This window comes from Antrostomus carolinensis, unplaced genomic scaffold (assembly GCF_000700745.2).
Source record: "Antrostomus carolinensis isolate BGI_N321 unplaced genomic scaffold, ASM70074v2 scaffold8575, whole genome shotgun sequence".
Lineage (NCBI taxonomy): Eukaryota > Metazoa > Chordata > Aves > Caprimulgiformes > Caprimulgidae > Antrostomus > Antrostomus carolinensis.
Genome location: NW_010315686.1, coordinates 1 through 12,108, shown reverse-complemented (window position 1 = coordinate 12,108; position 12,108 = coordinate 1). Strand labels below are relative to the sequence as shown.

At 38.7% G+C, this 12,108-nt stretch overlaps 1 protein-coding gene across 1 annotated transcript in view; it reads right to left on the bottom strand.

Moving 5' to 3' along the window:
- Nucleotides 1-11,405, bottom strand: part of LRP2 (LDL receptor related protein 2) — a gene marked incomplete at its 5' end in the record, with an annotated part of 58,295 nt that extends 46,890 nt beyond the window's left edge. Inside the window, 9 exons of the mRNA XM_029084963.1 lie at nucleotides 3,610-3,768; nucleotides 4,609-4,774; nucleotides 5,337-6,257; nucleotides 7,304-7,492; nucleotides 7,618-7,857; nucleotides 8,321-8,534; nucleotides 8,950-9,127; nucleotides 10,292-10,401; nucleotides 11,262-11,405. Of these exons, the coding sequence (XP_028940796.1) occupies nucleotides 3,610-3,768; nucleotides 4,609-4,774; nucleotides 5,337-6,257; nucleotides 7,304-7,492; nucleotides 7,618-7,857; nucleotides 8,321-8,534; nucleotides 8,950-9,127; nucleotides 10,292-10,401; nucleotides 11,262-11,405 (2,321 nt within the window). The remainder of the gene's footprint in view (nucleotides 1-3,609; nucleotides 3,769-4,608; nucleotides 4,775-5,336; nucleotides 6,258-7,303; nucleotides 7,493-7,617; nucleotides 7,858-8,320; nucleotides 8,535-8,949; nucleotides 9,128-10,291; nucleotides 10,402-11,261) is intronic.
- Nucleotides 11,406-12,108: the final 703 nt, after the last annotated feature.

The following is a 12,108-nucleotide window of genomic DNA, read 5'->3' as shown; positions in this document are numbered from 1 at the left end:
TCTTTCCTGACAGACAGCACTACTGACTGACCCACAACCACCTTGTTACTGCCTCTCCCCTTCAACCATTCTCACCTCTAATGACCACTTCAGCAAAGGCCAGTGAGGAAGCAGAAGACATGCTGGTGCCAGGAGACTCAATATGCACTATTCATGTAAGGACATTATTTCTAAACATTGTTTATAAAACACTGCTACATGTTAGAGGTTCCTTTTACCACACAGATTCCTGTCTGAGACCATACAGGATTAAAGTATGAGAGAAGAGAAGAGAAAATGGAGGATGTTCAAAAGTTATTTGCAATGAGGATAACAAGAGAAGGACTAACAAGTAACATACAGGGCTATTCAAAGGAGGAGAAAGAGCTTGACAGAAAAACACCATGACAGAAGCAAATGCTGAAAATGAGATGAGGTAGTCAGCAAGTTGAAGAAGGTAGAACAAGAATGAGCATGGATAAAGGCTATTCCTTGCATCCAGCTCCCAGCATCTTGCTCTTCAGTCACACCGTAATGTTCACATGGCAAGGCTGCCAACCACTTACTAACAGAAAGAACACACTGTGGGTTGTCTCTCTTCCATCAAGTATGGCATCATTCAACTGCACTGTTCTTAATACTCATCTCTAAAGAGTAGATACAGGTAGGGCAGTGTGCATGCTTATGCATGAAGGCATAATGCCTAAGAAGTGGTGTGGTGTTTAAAGATGTCAGTGGAACACAACCATTCTCTAAGGGGCTGTGGCATCTTTCACACACAAGCTTCTGAAAAGGAGCTAATAAGAATCCCAGAATGGCTCTATGAAGAATAAGGATAAGGAAGCTGTGGGACTAAAGACATTATAAGGAGTGTCAGATATGCCAGATGGCTGCACTGCCATTCAGAGAGACCTCAACAGGCTGGAGAGATGGGCAGAAAGGAACCTCAAGAGGTTCAACAAGGGAAATTGCAGGGTCCTGCATGTGGGAAGGAATAACCCCATGCACCAGTACAGGCTGAGGGCTGACCTCCTGGAAAGCAGCCCTGCAGAGAAGGACCTGGGAGTCCTGGTGGTCAACAAGGTAAATATGAGCCAGCAGTCTGCTCTTGTGGCCAGGAAGGCTAACGGTACTCTGGGTTGAATTAGGAAGAGTGTTGCCAGCAGGTCAAGAGAGGTGATTCTGCCCCTCTACTCAGCCCTGGCGAGGCCCCCACTGGGGGGGTCCAGTTCTGGGCTCCCCAGTTCAGGAAAGACATGGAACTCTCAGAGTGTGTCCAGTGAAGGGTGACTAAAATGATTAAAGGACGGAAGCACCTTTCATATGAGGAAAGGCTGAGGGAGTTGGGTCTGATCAGCCTGGAGAAAAGACAGCTCAGAGGGGATCTGATTAACGTTTATAAATATCTAAAGGGAGAGTGTCTGGAGGACGGGGCCAGACTCTTCTCATTGGCACCCAACAATAGGACAAGAGGCAGCAGGCATAAACTGCAGCATAGGAAGTTCCAACTGAACATAAGGAAGAACTTCTTTACTGTGATTGTGACTGAGCACTGGAACAGGTTGCCCAGAGAGGTTGTGGAATCTCCCTCCCTGGAGATATTCAAAAAACATCTGGACAAAATCCTGGTTCATTTGCTCTAGGAGTCCCTGCTTGAGCAGGGTGGTTGGACTAGATGACCTTCAGAGGTCCCTTCCAACCTCAAACATTCTGTGATTCTGTGATAACCAGTGATTTTCTTCCTGCTAGCAGCTTCTCTCCCTGTTCATCACTGCATGGCCAATAGCTCTTGCCTATGAAGTCAGAAGGGACAAACGCTGTTGCTGGAGACTCCAAGCGGAAGCTCCACCCTCTTCAGCTGAAGTCACCAAAAGAGTTCTCAAAGAAACACAAAAATGCTCCAACAACTTAGTATTAGCAGTAAGAAAGTAACTTGAAATTACTTTATCTAACCTCAAAGTAACTGTATGTTTAAGTGTCCACTAGAGACTTTAATTATTACCAATTGTATTCAAGGCATTTACTAGATTGCCAGTGTGGGTTGCATAAGAATGGAAATGGCTAATGAGAAAATGAGCAGATAAGAAATTTCTCAACAAGCTGAACAGCTCATCTTCTTTGTCATCACTAGTACGAAGGAAAAAGCTGCATTTCATATAAACAGGAGAAGAAAAAAATAGAATTTTAGTAATTATTACAGAAAAATAATAATAGGCAGACATTTTAAAAGGCAAAAGCTTTATTGTGAGAGAACAGCTGTGGGAAAAGTGCAGGAAGACACTTTTCTATAAAATGTGCTTCTACAGAAGAAAAGTTCAAATGCAACTCTCCTGTGATACAGACTAAGGTAATTTCCCCTTTTCATGCCACAGGAAACTTTCCAGGGCAGCCCTGTACATAGTTCCCAAGTGTAAGCATGCTGTCTAGTGAGGGATTCTTACTATGTTGCATGCAGCAACTATGAAGATATGGGAAAGCAGTACAACTAGCACAGACAGTCCATCTGCTTGAAACGTACATCAAGAGTTGTGTATGTGCCCCATGGCATCACAATACTTACAAGGCAACAAGAGGGTCTAGAACAAGAGGGTCTTCTATTTTAAAGAAAGAGGAATAGCACCTTTGGGAGACTAGCATAAGCAAGAGTTAAAATGGAGGAGAACATAGGGCTCACCCTTGTGATCCCTTGGTGCATTCAGAGCTAAGGAGCATTGCCATTTTTGAGTGTCTGGTCTTCCTAACTTACTCCATGCTGGTATCTGTCCTTCTGAAGGGGTAAAGGCCCTCCCCATGAAAGTCAGAATAAAGAAGACTTCACACTGTTTAAGCGTATACTCCCCTGCCTCCATTAACTAGAGTCTGAAAGAGAAAAGATGTCCCATTTGACATGCTGCATTCCCCACAAAATAGAGGGTCCCATTACAGGTGTCCTGCCCTCCTGCACACAGACGAATACAAATAGGAATGCCTTCCTCACAGAAGATCCCATACAGACATAGACCATAAGAGTTATTACATTGAGACATCACTTTTCTCTCACAGCAAAGGAAAAGCCTGAAAAAGAACTGCTATGCTGAAGGAACCAGAGGGGAAAGGTCTGATTGCTGCATTAATTTGTCTGAGACCACGGGTGAGTCCGAATGGATATAAACTAAACTGTTTTTAAAAAATTTCCTCCTGATGGCAGAAATTCTGGTGGCAATAAACTAAAGGGTAGAGTTCTGTCTGGTAGGCAACAGCAAGAACATCATACCAAATTCCACAAGTGACAGGCATCAATCATGAGCAACGAATGATGTAAAATGTGCACTGGGATCATATTTTTTAGAGAAGATGCTTTTAAATGTCCTGAGTTGCACATAAGGCAAACAAACTGCTAGTGGTGACAGATGTCATAAAGCAGTGGACTAAATCTACACTGTGGCATAACAAAACTTATTGCACAGTAGTTCCACATCAATGGCAAGACTTGACATTGCATTGCTACTAAGTACCTCTTAAGATTATATAATAAAAAGTACCAAATACAATTGAAATGCTGAAAAACTGTTTAAAAAATGAGGAATAATAAATAATAAGTCTATTAAAAAGTTAACCACATTTAAAATAAAGTGTGTTATCAACACATACAGATTTGCATCAGCCCAGTATAGCTGCTGTTCTTCATAGTCCAGGGTAAGCCCGTTTGGCCATACCAAATTGGTGGTCACAATAGGTGTTCTGAAGTTTCCTCCAAGTGTAGCTCGTTCTATTTTTGCATTTGAACTCCAGTCAGTCCAGTACATATACCTGTCAATAACATGATTGCAAGGTTATATTTTCAGCAAATAAAGCTCACAAAGCTCTTATCTGCTCCAGTGTATTTCCACAGTGGCGTCTCTCACTGAAGTGTACAGTGCAAAACTAATGGAAAAGAACTTCTTCCACTATTTTGGCCCACATCGACAAGCGAATCTTCTAGCAGGGATCTCTGGGCTCCACTGGAGTGAACCTCAGAAAAGTTTTTCCAGCTCTTATGGGAATCCAGAAAAGTCAATTGATCTCTTTCTTATCTTTCTTCACTTGAAATATAGTATAATTAGTAATGAAATTAGAAATATAGTATAATACACTAATGCCACCAGCTTCTCAGGGAATGTTTTGATACTGAAACAAGAATTCTTCTGAGGCACTCAGGAAATAAAACAGAAAAAGGGAAAGATCATATAAGAGTCTTAATAGAGAGATCTCTTGGCAGTGCCACATGATTATCATTATATGATATTCTCAAACAAATCTTGGTTTCAACAAATACCCTTGTTTTTTATGATTTACACTGGAAAGGGAGGATGGTTAGTTGCTTGACAAACACCTGCTTTGAACATTGTTCTCATTTATCCCCAGTACCTGGCTCCCACCCGCACTAAGTGGAGCCTTGGACATTACACATGCATAAATATTCTAAAGATCTCAGAAGAAAATTCAAATCTCTCAGGCTTAGAAAACTTAAACCTGAAAAATTATATCTAGGACAGTCATGCACAGCTAGAACTTAGGGCTCAGAGCAGGAAACATCTGGCAGTCTTCATTGAAATCTAAACTGTAGTTTCACCTGCAGTCAAAATGAAGTATAGGAAGTGCAACACATACCCTCTGCAGGGATCTAACACAATGGCTCTTGGTCGTGGAACCCGGGCAATCACTGTGCGGTTAGAGCCATCCACAGCCATTGAGCTGATGGTCTGATTGAGGTACTCGCTGTAGTAAACTCTGTTATTGATCCAGTCAAATGCTATGCCATCTGGAGTCCCGAGGTCTTAGACACATGCAAGCAAACATATACACACACAAGCTCAGTATGGTTTCCTGAGATATTGCACTACTCAGCACCTATTAAAATGTGGTAACACCAAAGATCATCTTGAAATGCCATTAGTATCAATGTAAATTTGTCCATTTAAAAATCTGAAGAACTAATATTTAGGACTCAGGCAGTCCTGTGTGTGCAGTAGTGTTACAAAGACCTTTTCCTCACATAGACCTAAGTTCTGGCTGCTACTCTCCAAGTAGCAGGAATCATCCCTCATTCCATAATATTAATTTACTATATGTAGTTTAAATTTTTTACATACAATTTATATATAAATATATAATAATATTTAACCAGCTTTATATTTTCATTCTGTTGTGACCAGGATGAAATAAGAATCTCAGAAGAGGAAAAAACTGATGAGAAGAGACAAAAGGAGCATTTCATTAAATATCCCAACTAAATAGTCTACCTTGACCATTAACATACCTGCTGAGCTAGTGCTAGGTCCTGCAGTCCATTTTTTTTCAATACTCAATTACTTTGTATAACATTTCGGTGCACTTACCAGATGCAACTACTGTTGGAGAGCCAATTCCTGCGAAAATACTAATATAACTGATTCTTCCTATTCCTGAAGGATAACTTTGTGTAAAATATATTCGGTTGTTTATGCTGTCAAAATCCAGGGCCACTGCAGTTCTTAACACATTGACTGTGCGGAAGGGAGGACTGTGATTTTCAGGATCTAGGTGGATACTTCTGAGGCCATTCTCAAGAGCAAAAATCAAGTAATCATCAGTTGAAATGGAACACCTCTTGCCATCACTGCCTAGTGTTCCAAAGGCACAACCACATCTAGGTGTCTGCATGTCAGGCAAGGCAAAACATAGATGAGAACAGCCCCCGTTGTTGTCCAAACAAGGATTGTTGTTAACATCAAGGGGTGAACGTGACTGGAAATGACTGTTGTAAATGGTAACATCCCTTAGCCAATTAATGTTGTCTCGTATGACTGTTGGCTGATCAGTATTGCCTGGCTCCTTGCTGGCTTGGAAGACTTTTTTCAGATTCCGATCCACCCAGATCATAGTATTTCCAAAGACAGTGATACCATACGGAGTTGGATAGCGACTGCCATAACGCACGATTTCAACATCACCACCATCAGGCTGAATTCTTGCAATCATATCTAAGGAATCATCCACCCAGTAAATGTAGCCATTGCTGTGATCTATGGCCAGTCCACGAGGTGTGACAATGCCCTCAGACACAAGAACTGTCCTGTTGGTGCAGTCAAGAAATGCACGTTCGATCTTCGGATTTTGCCCATAATCTGCCCAGAACAGATACCTGGTTTTTGGGTCAACTACTATGTGTCTTGGCATATCTATGGTAGTTTTAAGCAGAACACGGCGATAAGTTGTGTTCAAACGCAAAACTTCTATAAAAGTCTCTGTCAGGAATGCATTTGTAAAATAAAGATTTCCTGTATTTAAAGAAGAAGAAAAAAAACACAAACAGAAAATACACAGCATCAAGACCTGAGAAAAATGAGCTGATAAAATACTAAAGTGTAAAATGAATATCCATAAACATCTTAGTAGTTGGAAGTGTAAGGTACTTGCCTACATTTTGAGGAATTAGAAGACACCTAAACTGACAATAGTCAATTAATTTCTAAATAATCCTCATTAACCACAGCTGTTCTTCAGGCATACTTTTTTTTTTTTTTTTTTTTTTAATCTAAGCCTTTGGCTTGCCCTTCCATACTCTTATCCCTTTACCTTTTAAAATGCACAACTATGAAATCAATGTTCTGGAACAGCACTGTATGCAGTGACTAAATGAAGTGCATACAGTAGATGATTACTCTAAAACTCATTCCACCAAGCCTATTAATCAACAGAAGAAATTTTGCAAAACATAAATAGTACATATACGTATAAAATAGAGGTATTAATGGTAATGGCCAGCTACTTAAGAGTTGATGAAGAGTTAATGTTTGAATTAATCTCTAGTATGTTTAAATAGGAACAGGAAGTGCAAGTGAGAAAATTTAAGTTCCAAGACAAAGTATTTCTTCTGCTTTCTTTTCAGTATTACTTATAGGATTTGTATACAGCAATCTGAAGGCAGATGAAGGGTCCTTCTTTCTTATCAACAGTGTCATCAGACAACTTCTGTGTACTCTCCTCTGGTACATGTTTTCCACTACGGTAGTAAAGTGTAGCAGTACACTGGACAATACCTACTTATGAATGCACAGACAAGAAAAAAGACCTAAGACAAATATGAAAGAATCATGAGATAAAGGGTTCTATACATCTGCTCTGATAAACTTTCATTTTTGCACATATATATAAACATAAGAGCCATTCATTACTTGCTCTTGTTTTAAAATCAATCCATAGACACACAAGTTAGAATCATAGGACTTTCATCCAAAATAGTTCCATTAGGATACATTTTTGTTAGTCTAAAAGTTTTATAATCTGTAAAGAATAACATCCTCCTAAATGCAGTTATGCTTACCTGCTACCCAGTCAATTGCAATGCCACGGATCCCATTTCGTCCTATTCCATTTGTAACAACATTTCTAAAATAAGAACCATCAGGTTTAATTCTACGTATTCCATTTTGAGAAGAAATTGTGCTACTGAAGTCACACCAGTAAATGAAACCAGAAGGCATGTGAACATCCACATGAAGTGCATTTCGTCCTGAAACATTTTGAAAAGTAATAATTATCTTTGATATAAACCAACTTATTAAAAACGTGCTACAGCAGCAAGAAATGCCAAAATAATAGGCATTACAAGATTTTCCTACTATAATAGTCACATACCTCTTCCTGCTAGTGGCACCATGGCTTCAGAGTGATCAGATGTCTCTAAACTAAATCCTTTAATGGCAGAAAGCATGGAAACAATTACAAATGAACTGTATGGGGAACAGGTTCTATTATCAGGATTTAGCTGAAAGCCAGTAGCACAGGCACAAGAGAATAATCCACCAGGTATAGGCAGGCAAAGCTGCTGGCAAACTCCAATATTATTACTGCAGCCATTCGAGGAACCAGCAGAATCTGTGAAAGACACACATTGCAAGACAGAAAAATCTTAACTGTATCATCAGAAAATCCCATGGATTTATAACCAAATTCATCTACTTGCACAGTATTAATAACCAGCTGACAAAAATAAAGATCTTAGCCTCAGAAGTGTTAGCAATGGATTTACAGGTTTCTTGTCATCTAAGATCAATGGGGCCAAGAATCAGATAAAATGGAAATATCAATCTGAAGCCAAAGTTACAAAATTTGTTATTTAGTCAATATTATATTGGCAATATATTAGTAAAACTACATGTGCCGATAGATGCCTTAACTGAATAGTGGAACAGCTCTTTACCAAAACCAGGTAAATGCTTCTGACACTTCTGAAAGCCTAATCAAACCATTTGCTTTGAAAGAGCAAGCATTCTGTCTTTGAGTGAGGTTCAAGTTTTTACAAGTTGGATATCTTGAAACATCTCTAGCAAATACTCACTGTCTCTGTAATACACACGTAGGCACTTCAATCTTGGGACGTTATCTCTCAGTACTACTTTGTTTGCTCCTGTAGACTTGTCAACTCGTTCAATAACTTCATAATCTCGATCAGTGTAGTACAGAAAGGTACCATACACAGCAATTCCCCATGGGTGAGAAAGATGAACCACCAGAGTCACACGATTTGTACCATCCACATTGCCTTTTTCAATCTAAGAAATCAGTTTAAAGCTTAATATTACATTTCTTATAATAAAAGTTCGATGTTACAATACATTAAAATGCAACATATGCTACTAAAATCTCTTCATATGTAGAATCTCAGAATGGTTTGGGTTGGAAGGGACCTTAAAGATCATCTAGTTCCAACCCCCATGTACAAGAGATCTTTATTTACAAGGTAGGAAGGAGAGGGTCAGCAGGACGCCCATAATGATTTCTGTTTTTTTATTCAAATTAATCATGTATTTTTAATGGTAACTACCAACAACAGTTATTCAGATTTTGCTCAGTGCTGCAACTCTCAGCTACATGAGTAAACTAAAGTAACTAAATCAGTCACGTGAACCACAGACACAGAGATAGATCCACAAGTAAAAAAACAATTATTAAAAAAATATCTCCTACCACTCCTGTGCTTGTGACAGCCCAGTACAACTTCTGTTCCTTAATGTCAATGGTAATGAACTCTACATGGTCAAGGTTGCCAGTGAAGAGGGTTTGTATGCCTGATCCATCCATGTTTGCACTGGCAATCTTTGCTGGGACTCCACTGTCAGTTCCCTGGTCTGTCCAGTACATCTTCCTGTAAAACACATTATCAGATCTGTTAGCAAAGTTGATAACAGATCAATGGACCAGAGTCACTTGCACGTATGCTTAAATCCATCTCCTTCTTCAGTCAAATATTTCAGCACATGTTGAACACAGATCACTTTGAACCAGGCCACAATGAAATAGAGATCTTGTTTGAAAAAAAGAGAAAAAAAGCTTTTTCTCTTGGAAAAGAGAGAAAAAACCTGTTAAATCACTTTTAGAAATCCATATCCTCCCTGTATCACCCATAATATTGTCAAGCAGATAAACTCAGTAGAGTATTAGGACTATAACAAGAAAGTAGTTAACAACAAATTCTCTTTCACAGATGGCTACAAGGTTTCAGCAGTGAGTTTAGTTCCAACCTGGAATTAAAACTACAAGTTCAAAAAATCTATATGAAACAGAATTCCATTGTCTGGCTCTGGGAATATGTGCACTGCTCTGGCCTCAGTTGTTGAAGAATACCGAGGGCACACGGCAGCCAGACTCCCAACTAGGGACAAAACGTCAGGCATCAATTTATCTGAAAGTCTACCAAGTCACCAGCAGAACTGCTTCATTATTGATATGGTCCTCTAGAATACTGTGATTTGGGGAAAAAAGCATCATACTGCAATTTTGAATACCCTGTTGGAGAAAAAGCTGCTCTCTCCTAGCTCTTTCTGGGAGAGAGCAGTAAAATCATATTTAATGCTATGCTATTTAACATGTGACATTCTTCCCATGTAGTGTGTCTTTCTACTACAGACAAGCCTCAAGACAGCCATCACAACATATTTATAATATCTTATAGAGAAAGACTTTAGAGTTTTCTTCATTCTGGGTACCCATTTTTCAGAGGGTTTTTTTTTTTCCACAGTCACCACAGTCATAACAGTCTGAGATTCTTTTTAATAAAAAAATAAAAAAACAAACAAACAAACCATATAAATATATGGTAAATTAAGGAGAATAAACATCCATGCAACAATTTATGAAGCTGTGCAATTGTTTTCTAGGGCTTAACAACAGTAAATAAATTCTGCATAAATATGAAAAAATCCCCCCCCTCCCATATCAAATCCAGGATGAAAGCTGAAGACTCTAAAAATTAAGAAAAATGTGAAGAATATACTCATGTGCAAAGACGACAGCAATTTTGGAAATTTACCCTCTTGCTGGATCAACTGTCAAACCAATCGGTACGCCAGCTCCCAGAGAGGTGCCATCATTGGTAATCAGTGTTTTTCTGTATGTTACATCACCATGCAGCTTCAGGACCTATGCAAACAGTGAACTCAGACCACATAATACAGAACTTCTGACAGATTTTCAAATTAAAGGAAGGAAGCCTAAATCCACAGGGAGTTGAAACTGCAGAAGACTCTCACAAATACTATGAAGAAAAAGCACTTGCAGCTCAGAACCTACGTTAATAAAATAAGCATCCTAGGTATAAAAGTAGTTAATCTTTCAGCTTCCATAATATCTTTAAAATATTACAGACTGAACAGTTTGACAAAATGTTGATTTAGAAAGTAGTCCATTTTATTTGTTTAAATTAGCTGCCTTTTCATTTAATAGTATGTATTTATATATTGTGACAAGGACATTAATGACTGGGCCAATTCACAGTCATTACTATTTTATATATTGCTTATCCTCTATCTCGCTACACTAAATAGCAATTTTATCCTTCACATATGATCAGACTGCTAGTCTTCAGAAAGCTACACAATCTGATAACAAAGCATTTGGGAGTGGATCTTAACTGCAGCTGATGGCAACATTCCTTTACTTTCAGAGGCACTGCATTGAGACAATTTATTTGAAGTGATAATAGTAATAGTAACTCTACTGATCACAGAGGTTGTGTGTCAAATACAAGAGATGTAATGACATGAAGAAAAAAAAAAGTATGTACAAATAAAGTTCACAGAATATACTGTTTTCAGTCTCTTTAACTATGCTCAAATTTAGTCTTATCACTTCAAGTTTCCGAAGTACTTTTCTACAGACTGTTTGAATTTTTAAATAAATCTAATTTCAGTTTTTCACTTACAAAAATATTACTAATTTCAACCTGTAGCAGTGAAAAAATCTAGGCTCTTAGTTTCCAATTGTTCCTCTTAAACAATTACCTCAATTGACTGTGTCTCTGGGTTACTGTAATACAGGTTTGCAGATATCCAGTCCAATGCCAGACCCATAGGAGCACCAATGACAGCTGCTGGAGCAAAAACCGTCCTGTTGGTTCCATCTGACCTCACTCTATGAATTTCACCCTTGGGAGGGGGGAAAAAATAATAATTTAAAAAAAAAAAAAAAGGTGAAAAAATGTCAAGAGCAGAAAATGCCATTTTTTCCAGCTACATAAGAAAAGATAGTAATATAAAGTTAGTGCTTAACAAAATGAAAATCCAGTAGAGAGAAATGTATTTGTATATGCTCAATGCATAAACATGGTAAAAATATTATTTTAAATCATAATTACCCAGTGTAAATAGGAATTACCATTTACCAATGTGCTGGTTTTGTCTGAGATATACTTCATTTTCTTCATAGTAGCTAGTAGGAGACTATGTTTTGGATTTGTGCTGAAAACAGCGTTGATAATACAGGGATGTTTTTATTATTGCTAAGCAGTGCTTACACAGTGTTAAGGCCTTTTCTGCTCCTCACACCACCCCACTAGCAAGCAGGATGGAGGTGCAGAAGTTGAGAGGGGACACAGCTGGGTCAGCTGACCTCAACTGACCAAAGGGATATCCCATACCATACGACATATAAAGCTGGGGGAAGAAGAAGGAAGGGGGGGAATTTATGGTGTTTGTCTTCCCAAGTAATCATTACGTGTGATGGAGCCCTGCTGTCCTGGAGATGGCTGAACACCTGCCTGCTGATGGAAGCAGTGAAGAAATTCCTTGTTTTATTTTGTTTGTTAAACGGCCTTTATCTTAACCCATTATTTTTCCGACCTTTACTCTT